An 11,638-nucleotide genomic window follows, 5' to 3' on the forward strand; every position below is an offset into this window, starting at 1 on the left:
CTTCATCCACCGCGTTTCGTAAACCGTTTAGTGACCAGCGCGCTTGGACTCAGCGATGACGCGGGTCATCTCGTCGACCTTTCTCTTTGAGCGACCGAAGGTACCGAGCTGTGATGTGTTAGTTGATGTTCGTACTTGGATGTGCCTGAGCGGGTAGGAGGTCGGTCGCGGTGTGCTAGGGCGGGAGACGTACCCTCTTCTTCGCTAGACGGCGGGCACGCTTGTCCTTGGAGTTTCGGAGCAATTCGATGATGCGCTTCTCGTATGGGGCAAGACTGTAGACACGTCAAGTTAGCAGGCTGTTCGACGAACAATTGCGCAGTCCTTCTGCAGAAAAGTTCGGATTGGAACGTACCCGGCAACCTCCTTGGTGATCTCACGGACGAAGGCAGTGCGCTTCGACAGGAAACCCTTCCTCCTCGAGATCCTGGGAGCGGGGGTCCTGGGGGTGACCTCTGTAGACCATGTTAGCCTCCATCCACGAATTTTCTCATCTGTAGCGATCGGTGCGTATCGAGAGCGGCGAGCGGGGAGACGTACTGTGGCCGGCGTTAAGGCCAACGATGAGGCCAGACTTCTGCTTGACTTCTTTCGGCATCGTGACGGTCGTGATGTTGTCGATAGATGGGTTCAGAGTCGCAAATCTGAGAGGGTAATTTTGGCTCGGCTGTGCGGTGGTGCCAAGATGGCGCTAGCTGTAAGCAGGCACGTGCTCTCCCCGATGTTCTTTTGAACGGCAGTCACGAACACCAACGTTCTCAATCTCAAAGCGCTCTGATCCAGGAACATTGACATAAGTAAATTTTTGGGATTTGGTTTTGGAGTACTGTCGCAATCCCCGAGACGGGATCAGCCTTACGGGCACAGAAATGGAACCCCGCCACCTCAAACCCCGGAATCGACTGAACCTCATCAATGTCGATTGTTGAAGTTCGCAACCCCAAAGCCCAAGCGGAAGACATGACGACTATAAATCGGCAAAACTCCACACACGACCATCCAGTCGATGTTCCCATGAAAATAGCAAATCCGAGATCATGGCCATGGTAACGAACGCCGTTCATACCTAGTCCGACGCTTTACCTCCGCTCGCCGCAAACCTGCCAGATACTCTCAAGGCTCCTCAACCTTGACTTTGCAACCGCCGACAAACCAAACTCTTTCCTTCAATTTGCTCCCAACAATGCCAGTGGCGTACAGTGAAAGACAGCCTGCTGCATCAAACCCCCAACCCAGCTCCCCATGCCTTACGGAATGAAGTTCGACAAACTCGGGATTCTCTAGGTCGCTTTGAGTCTTAAGCTCCACGAAGGTTCTCTTCTCCAACGGGCAGCCCTTGCGATTGGCAAAGATCTCTAATAGTTTGATATTGGCCATGCTGAGGTCGAGGATATTAGACGCCACTTCCGTGGTTTTGAAGGTGAAGGACTCGGAGCGAATGCGATCGCCTTCTATGATGCTGTAGGTGTCGCGATATGTGGGTATAATGCCGGCTTGGAGAGCGAACATCTGTGCATAACATGCAGCTTGATAAGCCTTCTGGAGTTTCTCTCGCAGCGCGCTGGGGAACTTGTGTAGTTTGGGGTTCACAGTGACCGAGATGTGATACAATGCGTCTTCTTCCTTCTGAGCCGGAGTTTTGACGACCGCTACGAAAGGCTTCTTTTCGGGCCTTGCTTCGTACTCTTCGAGGTCAATGACGTCTCCTTTCCGCTTCGGAGTGGTCTTGGGAGCTGGGGTTGCCCTTGGTGTAGGTGGGGGTCTGGAAGCTGGTATATCGTTAGTTTGGAAGAGCACATTGATATCCTCCAAATTTCTAGCTCACTCTGCATCTCGTTGATCACGTAGGCTGTATGACAGTATTGATGTTTATCGGACGTGAGGAGGCTTAGTGTGAAGAGAATTAGTCCTCCAGATTATTCAGGTGAGTAGAAGAGATGAGGAAGAAAGCTGATGGACGGTGAGAGCGATCAATAGTTAAAGAAGGTTTCAAGGGTCCAGCTGGTAAAGGACACGTGCATATTGATATGTATATACTGCGGCTTCGAGGTAAAGGTAGTCTACAACTTCGCTTTCGCCTTGCTATCCTCCTCCTCCTGCGCCTTCACCTTGAGCATCCGCCTAAGAATCTTTCCGCTTACAGACTTCGGAATTTCATCAACCCATCTCACTCCGCCGCGGAGTCTCTTGTGGTGCGCGACCTTGGCGCTCAGCCAGTCTATGATCTCCTTCGCGTCTTCGTCCGTCTTGCCCAGTCCATCTTTGGGCACGACGTAGGCGCGCGGTAGTTCCGAGGCATCGTCTTTTGAGTAGACTCCGATGACCGCTACGTCATTGATCTTCGGGTGTGAGACCAGGATACCCTCTAGTTCAGCAGGTGGCACCTGGAATCCCTTGTACTTGATGAGCTCCTTCACGCGGTCGGTGATGAAGAAGTTTCCGTCCTTGTCTTGGTATCCAACATCGCCTGTCTTGAAGTACCTGTCTGCTGTCTTTGCATGCGCGGTTCCCTCAGGGTTGTTAAGGTAGCCCTTGAAGACGTTCGGGCCCTTGATCCATAGTTCGCCAACCTCACCGACTGCCATCTCCTTTTCCTCTGGAGACATATACTTCGCTGTTTGGTAGGGAAGAAGCTTGCCCACCGATCCGATGGTCTTGTCCCAGTCCTCCCAGGGCTGGGTGTGCGTTGTTGGGCTGGTTTCCGAAAGGCCGTATCCTTGTTTGACAGGAATCTGCAGTCTGCTGTGAACTGCCTCTACAAGCTCTCTTGTTAAGGGCGCCGCGCCAGAGTTCATCATCCGGATCGAGCTCAAGTCGTACTTCGATACAAGAGGGTGTTTGCTTAAGAGCAGAACGATTGGTGGGACCACATACGCGAATGTGATCTTGAGCTCTTGGATGAACTTGCAGAAGTCCTCCAGGTCAAACTTCGGCATTACAACAAGTTGGAGACCAGAGTACAAGCTTTGATGGATTAGACACGTGAGACCTAGTCGAAGTCAGTTGAGAACCACCTAGATGAGCGCATGCAGGAACTAACCGTAAATGTGGAAGAAGGGCAGGAAAGCCAGCAGTTTGTCGCCTTCGCCAGTTGGTCCTCCTGTGGGTTGCAGTTTACCAGCCTCCGCGGCTTTGATCATCATCGTGTTGGCGACAATGTTGCGGTGGGTCAACATGACACCCTTGGGGTGACCTGTGGTTCCACTGGAGTAGACCAAGAATGCAAGGTCCTCCGATGGATTGCTAGCCTTTGTTCTCCGCCACTTGGAAGACCCGGCTGTGTTGATGATACTGGTGAAGTGCTTGACTTGGTAAGAAGGATCCTTCTGGTCGCCCATTACGATCACCCGGTCAAGAGGAATGCCAACCTTCTTTGCCGCTTCTTGCGCATTCTTGATGAAAGGTAACTGTGTCACCAAGCCCTTTGCACCGGAGTCTTTGAGTTGGAACGCAAGTTCATCGACCGTGTAGTTTGGGTTGGCTGGCGACAGGATACCGCCTGCCCAGTGGCAACCCCATGTTATCGCTGGTGTGTCGATGCAGTTAGGTGTGTACAAAGCTAGGACATCGCCTTTTTGCCAGTCCCAGAGTGCCTTTAGCCCTTTGCCAAAGTTGATAGCGGCATCTTTGACCTGGGCGTATGTGTAGGACCGCTTAGTGTAGGGATCAAAGTAGATTACTATTTCCTGTTTTAGTGATTACTTATGTTTGACAAAACATGAGAACATACCTTTGTCATCTGCGTACGGCCTGTCATTCCTTTCGAAGAGAAACGCCCACTACGATCAAGGACAAACGTCAGCATTAGTTCCACAAGAGGGCTTATCTCCGTATGTCAAACTTACCAGATCAACGTCTGGGATCGGCAAGCTAGGATACTGGCTTTCGGACGGCATCTTAGTGGTTGAAGATCGGTGTCGTGTTGATGATCAGCACCGAGCCAAGGAATCTTATGGAGGGAGTAGAGTAAAAGTAGAAGGATGCCAGAACGAGAAGACGGACATAGCCCGTCGCGTTCTAACGGACCTGGGAATACCGAGGGCAGACGCAGCGCATTGAGACGGCTGGCCATGATTAGTCGACCGGGGTAAACCCCACAACTCCGGGCAACCATGACCGAGGTTCTTTCTGCTTTTGGCGTTAGCGGCGCGATAGCTGCACATGGCCTCCCGAGGTCAACGGCATTGCGACAACCTCGAACATCGATAGCCTGGCCATATAGACCTATTAGTTCTCCAAACACACGAAAGTTTCGCACTATTAGTTTATCGAGATGCCGAGTTGGGAAGAAGCTACTGCAGTACAGAAACTGTCCTCCAACACGTACTCATGTACACTACACGATGATTGGAGCATCGGAAGCGGTATTTTAGACCCCAGCAGAGATAACATCATCCGCTTTTACTAACGGCAACAGTTCCTAATGGTGGCTACGTTACAGGATGGTAAGACCCATCGCGTTTTGCTTCACACTCTTGACTAACCACATCTCGACTTCTTAGCATACTGGAGGTAGTCAAAACACATTTCAGCACAACTTTGGCGAAGCAGAACCAGCCACACACCATAGCTCTCCACATTGAGTTCCTGAGACGGACCCAAGCCGGGCCCGCAACATACAAAGTCGACGATGTTAAACTTGGTCGCCAAACGTCTATCGTACATGTGACCATGGAGCAAGACGGCCGACAGGAAGTCGTCGCGTACGTCACAAACTCCAACATGGATGCGGAAAAGGGCTTCACCCAAGATATCGGATACAAGCTTTCACCGCCCGTCCCGTCAGTCGACCTGACAAAGCTGGAAAATGATGAAGATACAAACTGGAGGCTCCAACCAGAATTGCCGCACGCCAACTTCCGAAAAGCGACGAAGAGGGTGAAGTTTTATTTCCCTCGGGAAGGACGAAGCCTAAAGCATCTCGCTGATGAGTGGATCTGCTTCTCTGATGGGACAAACTTCACGGATTCCTCGGTCGGCTTTGTCGCAGACATGTTCCCGCTGATGGTTGAGTCAATCAAGGGCGAAGGAGAGGGACCCTTTTGGTATCCAACCCTCCTACTGAATCTGGACATCAAGAAAGCGCTGCCGCCGCAGGGGGTCAAGTGGCTGCAGGTTAGGGCAGGTATGAAGAAGGTGGCGAACGGTAGGATGGACTTGGAAGTGTGGGTGCACGATGCTGACGGCGATCTGGTGGCTTTGAGCCATCATGTAGCATTTGTGTTGGATGCTGCTAGGAACACAGCCGCAAGGAAAACGGGCAATGCGAAGATCTAGGCCTTGGATTGTTTCGTACATAATCACCGGCATTTCTATACGTCGCACTTTTCGAAAAAGCCAGCGCGTGTGAACACTGTCTTGCTGAATTCCTCCGCTGCATTACCTCGGTTCATTTTGTTGCGGTGTGACGTTGCTTATTCGTCAATATGATCCCGGCATGTGTAGTTCCACTTCCACAGCTACGCGGAACAGTATGGACTTCATCAGGTACCGAGAGTTGCTGACATCGACACGGCATTGGGCGCTCCTTGGAAAATTGGTTTTGTTATTTCTCGATCATCTGGGGGCCTCATTGCGCTCGACTGGCCGCAACAGTGAGGGTTTCAAAAATCTACAGGATGCTATCGTGCATCGCTATCTGCCAAACGCCAATGATGTCATTCATCAGATGCCCAATGCCCCCTGGCTGTATATTGCCATGCTTTTTTGTGTCTGCTCGATTGGTCCGGAGTCGCTTATTTGCCCTTGGGGTTGTTGTATTGTATCTCGTTGAATTTGCTCGGCCAGACAGGCTATCGCACGTTAGCACAGTCCTTGGGCATCGAAATCAGCGTGCCACATACCTCACTCTGCTGGTCGCTGATGTTCTTCTTGAAGTGCTCCGAGTCTGGGCCCTTGCTCGGGCCGTCGTGCCTTCCTTCGTTTGCGGACGCAGAGCCTACAAGCTTGATGTCAGCAAACTCCGTTCTATATACTTCCAGGGTTTTAAGTCTGGGGAGCTCATTATACCCGTACCGCGCTGGGTTCCTCCAGCAGGTGTGTGCGTAGGGTGGCCTCCGCCAGCTGAGAAGCGATCCTCAATGTTCTGGACGCCCTGTGTCTTGTACGGGTTGGGGAACCAGTATTGGCGCATGAAGAGGTAGTAGCCGAAGCCGACGGCGCCGCCAGCCATGAAAATTTTAGGAACAGAGAGAGGCGACATGATTGCTGTTGGTCCTGCTGTCTCCCTTCAATTGACGAGGTGGGAGTGGGAGGAGGTGAGGGTGGAGGTTTAGAGCGACAGAGATGAAGTGGAAGGTGCTGTGTGTCGTGCTGGGTGGTGTGACGCACGAAGTAAGGACAGTTAATGGAAACCTTGGTATGTGGAGAAGAAGCAAGTAGTGCAGCGAGCTTAGAGATCTAGGCGTTGTTTTCCCTCCAAAGTCAGGTACCCAATAGCATACGGCGGAGAAGCGTCACTTTGTCGTCGCGATGATCGCGTCATGGCCTTGTGCTTTAGGCAAAGCTCCCGCGGTCGTCGCACAAACCAAAGATCCACTCCGCCAGGCACGATGCAGCTAGCGCGCGTGAGGCTGAAGCTTATGCTGACGTAACGCAGCGGCGGCTGAAGAGTGGCTTGTAAATTAGCTAGCGTGTTTGGTGCCATCGCCTTGGGGAAGTGGACACGCTATCGCGACATCTGCAACCCCTTGCGCCAACACGACCGGAGATAGCTGTGAAGAGAGGGTCCGATTGGGGGTGTCTTTTACATCGAGGAGCTTCATGATCATACGGCAGACTACAGGCTGGGACACAGCAACCGCCACGGAACCGAGCGCGCATTCGAGAAATGGACGGTGATCCCGCCGTCGAGCCAGAAATCGATGGCTTCAGTCGCGTGCTGCCCCTGCCGTATCGCGTCGCTCTTATAATAGTCCTGGGTATGCAAACGCTCACGCCGTCTGCTCTCAACCACCTTACTAACTGCCGCACAGGCATCTGGGCCTGGGGTCTAAACCTCCACTACCTCACCCTCATAAAGATAGACGTCCCGAGTCTGATCCGCTACCCGGGCCGTACCTCACCCCGCCATATCCCGCACCACCTCTCCTGCTACCGCATCGCAACCTTCCTCTCTATCCCGCTCGCCCTCTCGCTGCTCCTATTCTGGACCCTTACGCACGGCAGCCCTACAGACATTGCCGCTTGGGAAATTCTGCCAAACCTATACCTCTTGGTACTAGTTATTGGCTTCGTCATACCGCTGCCATTTGTTAGTCGCAATGGACGGACTCGTACACTGGCGACGCTGAAGCGCATATCGATCGGCGGCATCGCAGAAGCACAAGACGGAAAGTTTGGAGACATTCTGCTCGCCGATGCGTTGACGAGTTATGCGAAGGTGCTGGGCGATCTATTTGTCTCACTGTGCATGTTCTTCTCGTCGTCGCACAGCTCAACAGGGCCCCCGAACAGGAGTTGCGGCGGCGTGTTTTGGGTTCCCTTCATCATTGCCATACCCTCGATGATTCGATTGCGGCAGTGTATCACGGAATACTACCGTGTTCAGAAGGCGAACAAGCAAACCGGGCAGATCAGCCCAGCGACAGGATGGGGTGGCCAGCATCTGGCCAACGCACTGAAATACTCGACCGCATTTCCTGTCATCATACTGAGTGCTCTGCAACGCTCGCCTGATCCTTCACGTTTTGGTGTTTCGGAAGCGACGTTGTTCCGTATGTGGCTCGTCGCAGTGGTGGTAAACTCTGGCTACTCTTTCTACTGGGACGTAGCCAAGGATTGGGATCTTACCCTCTTCTCTAATGCCCGTACTCGGGATAGCCCAGAATACCCACGGGGTCTAAGACGGCATCGCTGGTTCCATGCCAAAGAATTCTACTATGCAGCGATTGCAGTGGACGCAATGCTGAGGTGCACTTGGAGTCTGAAACTCAGTGTGCATCTGGATCATTTCAACGATTTGGAAGGGGGCATCTTTACAATGGAAGTTCTCGAGGTATTGCGGAGATGGATATGGATCTTCTTCCGCGTAGAGACAGAGTGGGTGAGGAATCACAGGGGCCCGGCGCCTGATGATATATTACTAGGTGATGTCGGGGTTGGAAATAAATACGACGATAGCGATTAGGCTTCGTTGTTCATCAAAGATGCAGATCGACTGCAAGCATGGAATGCACCTCTATCTTCCCTTCCAAATTTTACGGAACCTGCGATGCGTCCAATATGTGCTCTGTGTTGCGATGCATGTATAGCTCGCCCTCGAGGTGTAGGTAAGGATAGGACCTGGTTTGGAGGTGGAAGGCGCGACATAAGTCTTATCGTATGCCATGACTTCTGCCCATCCACCTCACTTCTTTGTGAATCCAATGCACGATGATCTAGGCAGCGGCCAAAGCGATTTACGATGTCAGGTTGAGCAGCGCATACGACGCATCTACGCTTTGGTCATTGGATGGAGCTTGTAGTTACGCGGCTGTGGAACGTTGCTGACCTCTAGAGGCTTTTCATCAATAAGTCCAGACTATTAGATGATAGGCCAGACCTCGGAATGCAACATCTACCCCCTACGCGACTGGCTGGCAATCGTCCTTCATGCTTACATCGCGCTAGTGGACGCAGCACGAAATGCATTCCTTCTTGGGACTAGTACGGCAGTCAGCTTCCAGTCATCTATATGCTGCCGGCAGCCCCATACACCACACAACCACTTTCATCTGCTTGGTAAAATGAGACTTGTCAATTAGATTGATTCTACACTTTATTTCTTCTAGTATCAATTCAGGCTCAACAGGCCCACAGATTGACAACCCATTCACGCTGCAGAGAATCTGATGGTGTTCCGCGGCAAACCATCCAAGTTTTGCAAAAGATGTAGAGAGAGAAGACTACGAGTATGCCTCCAATCCAAAGTTGGGATTCCTTACTGACACATCCAGTGTGATCTGCAACGGCCAAGTTGCAACTCTTGCATTCGAGTGGGAGCAGCATGCACCGGCTATCGCGACACGATCAATATTCGGATCAGCGACCAGACCGAGTTTGTACGGACGAAGGCTCTGGCACAGACAGGGTCCCCACTGAAGCAACGATGTGTTGGCGAACCCAAAGTCAAGCTTAAGGTTCGACATCTACCCCAAGACCTTTTGACCCTGGGTAGAGACATGTTCTTCACGTACTACGTCTCCGATTTCAGTCGCACATGGGACTTCCTATACAACTATCTAGACCCAAGATCCGCGCCCAAATATCTTACTCTGAGCATCGAGGCGGTCAGTCTCGCCTTCTTGTCCCATCAGGTTTCTTCTGAGACTGCAAGAGATCTAGGACGCAGAAAGTATTGTCAAGCACTACGAGAGATCAACATCGCCCTGCAGAATCCCACGACAGCAAAAGCGGCATCCACTTTCGAAGGCGCGTTGTTGCTGGATCTCTTTGAGAAGATCATGAAGTCGGCCTTGGAGATCAACACATCAGGACACGCCCATATCGAGGGCGCTCTCACATTAGTCAAACTGCGAGGTGTAGAGTCGTTCAAGGAAGGCACTGAGATGCGGGCATTGATGGGACTTTCCCTGAACGCGACGATATGCTCATTGAGCACCGGGCGAGTGGTGGATCCTTCCATACGACAAATACGAGTACACGCAGCACAATTCGTCAATACTGACTATCCGAAGTGGAAGCTCAGCGGGTTGATGCTTGACATAACTGATCTAGCCGCAGAAATGCGCAAGGGCTGTATGACGGCGGAAGAAAGGATAACGAAGAGCGAGTACTTTGATCGAAAGCTCGAGATTGTTGCACTTGAAGCGAGCCCGGCTTGGACGTATGAACGCAAAAGCTTATCTGATTCCGATGGAGTAAGACTGGTACCCGACGGATTCCCAAGGGTATACGACGTCTACCCCGATCGCATGATCACCCAGATGTGGAACGTGCTTCGCATAGCACGAATACTTCTCTGCGAGGAGATCATCCAGTCCTGTTCCGAGAGCTGTGATCCTGAAGTTGCCGCTCAGTGTGATCGAGCAAATACTGCCATCTTGGCCCTTATCCAGGAGATCGTCGCATCGGTTCCTCAGATGACGGACTGTGACCTAGTCGCAAAGGATAAGCTGCCTAGTGGAAGCACGGGTAAACAGCATTCACACAGCATACCGCATATCCTCGATGTCTACATACTGATATTCAGCCTATACGTTGTTGCTTGGTCAAAAAGCTGTCCACAATCTGCTGTCGATTGGAGTCTGAAGCATCTGCAGCACATTGCCGATCACTTTGCTATAAAAGAGGCTGCCGTCATTCTGAATATCTTGAGAAAGCAAAAGAGGGAGGAGCGTATTGATCCATGGTATGTATGCATTTCATTCATTCGTTCCCAACACGGCGAGAGCAAACATATGCGTTTGCACAGAAAGGTCTGGTATGCATACCCAAGAGATATTAGTCGGGGTTCACGACGATGGAAGGCCGTGCTAAACACCCTGAAGGAGCGTCTTTCAGATCCACGAGACGACCTTTTTACTGAAAAGAACGCCTGTGATATCGGAGCCTTTAGATTTGCCGACATGGGCGAAAGTAAGGACCTGATCCATCAAACACATCCAAGGCTCGTTCCAACTTCCTTGTAGTGCCCACAAAGATACTCTTCACACATGTGTTTCTCCTAACTAAATTACAAACGTACACGGAAACCCCTGAGTTGAAGAACTGCTCATACACAAGTACTAATTCTTTCCTCAGGGATAGAGTCTTCGGTCAGTTATCCAACGCACCCAAAGATATATGGATGCAGTCCGCATACAGTCAGGGTCACGATATGGACACCGCATCTTCCGAGTAAGCTTCCCCGGTCTCTTTGTCCCCCTTTTAAGGGTCTGATACGTGCAATAGCCGTCACGTCAGCTCTCAACCACCCCTCGGCGCTGCCACGCCATCTCCTTTGATCACTGGTTTGCCTCCAGGGTTTCATGTCGGATCGTAACACGATAGACGCTAATACACATGCACCGCTTAGAAATGAAGCGTATGGGCACCCAGACAATGCTGCAAAGAGGCCTTTCTTGTAAGTCTGCCTGCCACTCCCATGACCCTAGCAAGCATACCCACTACCACCGCGATACAAATCTCTGACCTGCCACCTCAAAGCCCCCATCATACCTTCGGACCCCGGGACCCGCGCCTGTGCTACCAAGCCGCCGGTTTCGCAACAGGCCCGTGGAGTAGTCTCCTGGAGGAGCCTTGAGATGCTGCATTCCGCACGTCATCTCGTTGGGTAGCTAGCTGGGATGACTGTTCGAATGGGGTACCAAGAGAAAAGACCATGTATAACCTCACTCAAGATCTAACACGGGCAGTGGATATATGATCAATCTTCTCATTCTGTTCCTTTGCGAACTGATTATAGCTACCGGTGTCGATAATACGGCACAAAAGCCGACACATAGACGCACACATACCATGAGTTTTCTACCACTCTTCCGTTGACGCCTCTTCTTCGTAGAGATGTTAAAATAGTACAAGTGGTGATTTTGAGCGTAGTGAAAAAAGATAAAGCGACAAAAACACCAGATACAATGCCAAAGATGTGACCCGACTGACTCAAACCCATCGATAAAGTCAAGGGCAAGTGCCGCCC

General features: G+C 51.5%; 7 protein-coding genes across 7 annotated transcripts; 3 read left to right on the plus strand and 4 right to left on the minus strand.

The window, feature by feature from the left end:
- Window positions 1-27: 27 nt before the first annotated feature.
- On the minus strand, window positions 28-598 carry RPL36 (60S ribosomal protein L36; the record flags this gene model as incomplete). The annotated part of the gene is made up of 4 exons (XM_049355104.1): window positions 28-108; window positions 194-275; window positions 356-455; window positions 541-598. The coding sequence occupies 4 exons, from the start codon at window positions 596-598 to the stop codon at window positions 28-30; spliced, it is 321 nt and encodes a 106-aa protein (XP_049210500.1).
- A 515-nt stretch (window positions 599-1,113) lies between these two features.
- J4E79_006234 (uncharacterized protein) lies at window positions 1,114-1,832 on the minus strand (the record flags this gene model as incomplete). The annotated part of the gene is made up of 2 exons (XM_049355105.1): window positions 1,114-1,733; window positions 1,826-1,832. 2 exons carry the CDS (start codon window positions 1,830-1,832, stop codon window positions 1,114-1,116), a joined length of 627 nt encoding a protein of 208 aa, XP_049210501.1.
- Window positions 1,833-2,060: 228 nt separating this feature from the next.
- Window positions 2,061-3,896, minus strand: J4E79_006235 (uncharacterized protein; the record flags this gene model as incomplete). The annotated part of the gene is made up of 4 exons (XM_049355106.1): window positions 2,061-2,989; window positions 3,041-3,679; window positions 3,731-3,779; window positions 3,846-3,896. The coding sequence occupies 4 exons, from the start codon at window positions 3,894-3,896 to the stop codon at window positions 2,061-2,063; spliced, it is 1,668 nt and encodes a 555-aa protein (XP_049210502.1).
- Window positions 3,897-4,273: 377 nt separating this feature from the next.
- On the plus strand, window positions 4,274-5,277 carry J4E79_006236 (uncharacterized protein; the record flags this gene model as incomplete). Its single annotated transcript, XM_049355107.1, has 2 exons — window positions 4,274-4,323; window positions 4,533-5,277. 2 exons carry the CDS (start codon window positions 4,274-4,276, stop codon window positions 5,275-5,277), a joined length of 795 nt encoding a protein of 264 aa, XP_049210503.1.
- A 458-nt stretch (window positions 5,278-5,735) lies between these two features.
- Window positions 5,736-6,202, minus strand: J4E79_006237 (uncharacterized protein; the record flags this gene model as incomplete). Its single annotated transcript, XM_049355108.1, has 3 exons — window positions 5,736-5,792; window positions 5,844-5,938; window positions 6,010-6,202. The coding sequence occupies 3 exons, from the start codon at window positions 6,200-6,202 to the stop codon at window positions 5,736-5,738; spliced, it is 345 nt and encodes a 114-aa protein (XP_049210504.1).
- A 627-nt stretch (window positions 6,203-6,829) lies between these two features.
- J4E79_006238 (uncharacterized protein) lies at window positions 6,830-8,128 on the plus strand (the record flags this gene model as incomplete). Its single annotated transcript, XM_049355109.1, has 2 exons — window positions 6,830-6,920; window positions 6,975-8,128. The coding sequence occupies 2 exons, from the start codon at window positions 6,830-6,832 to the stop codon at window positions 8,126-8,128; spliced, it is 1,245 nt and encodes a 414-aa protein (XP_049210505.1).
- A 1,033-nt stretch (window positions 8,129-9,161) lies between these two features.
- Window positions 9,162-10,631, plus strand: J4E79_006239 (uncharacterized protein; the record flags this gene model as incomplete). The annotated part of the gene is made up of 2 exons (XM_049355110.1): window positions 9,162-10,351; window positions 10,448-10,631. The coding sequence occupies 2 exons, from the start codon at window positions 9,162-9,164 to the stop codon at window positions 10,629-10,631; spliced, it is 1,374 nt and encodes a 457-aa protein (XP_049210506.1).
- Between the last annotated feature and the right edge of the window lie 1,007 nt (window positions 10,632-11,638).

This window comes from Alternaria viburni, assembly GCF_023758015.1.
Source record: "Alternaria viburni strain BMP 2772 chromosome Unknown scaffold_12, whole genome shotgun sequence".
NCBI lineage: Eukaryota > Fungi > Ascomycota > Dothideomycetes > Pleosporales > Pleosporaceae > Alternaria > Alternaria viburni.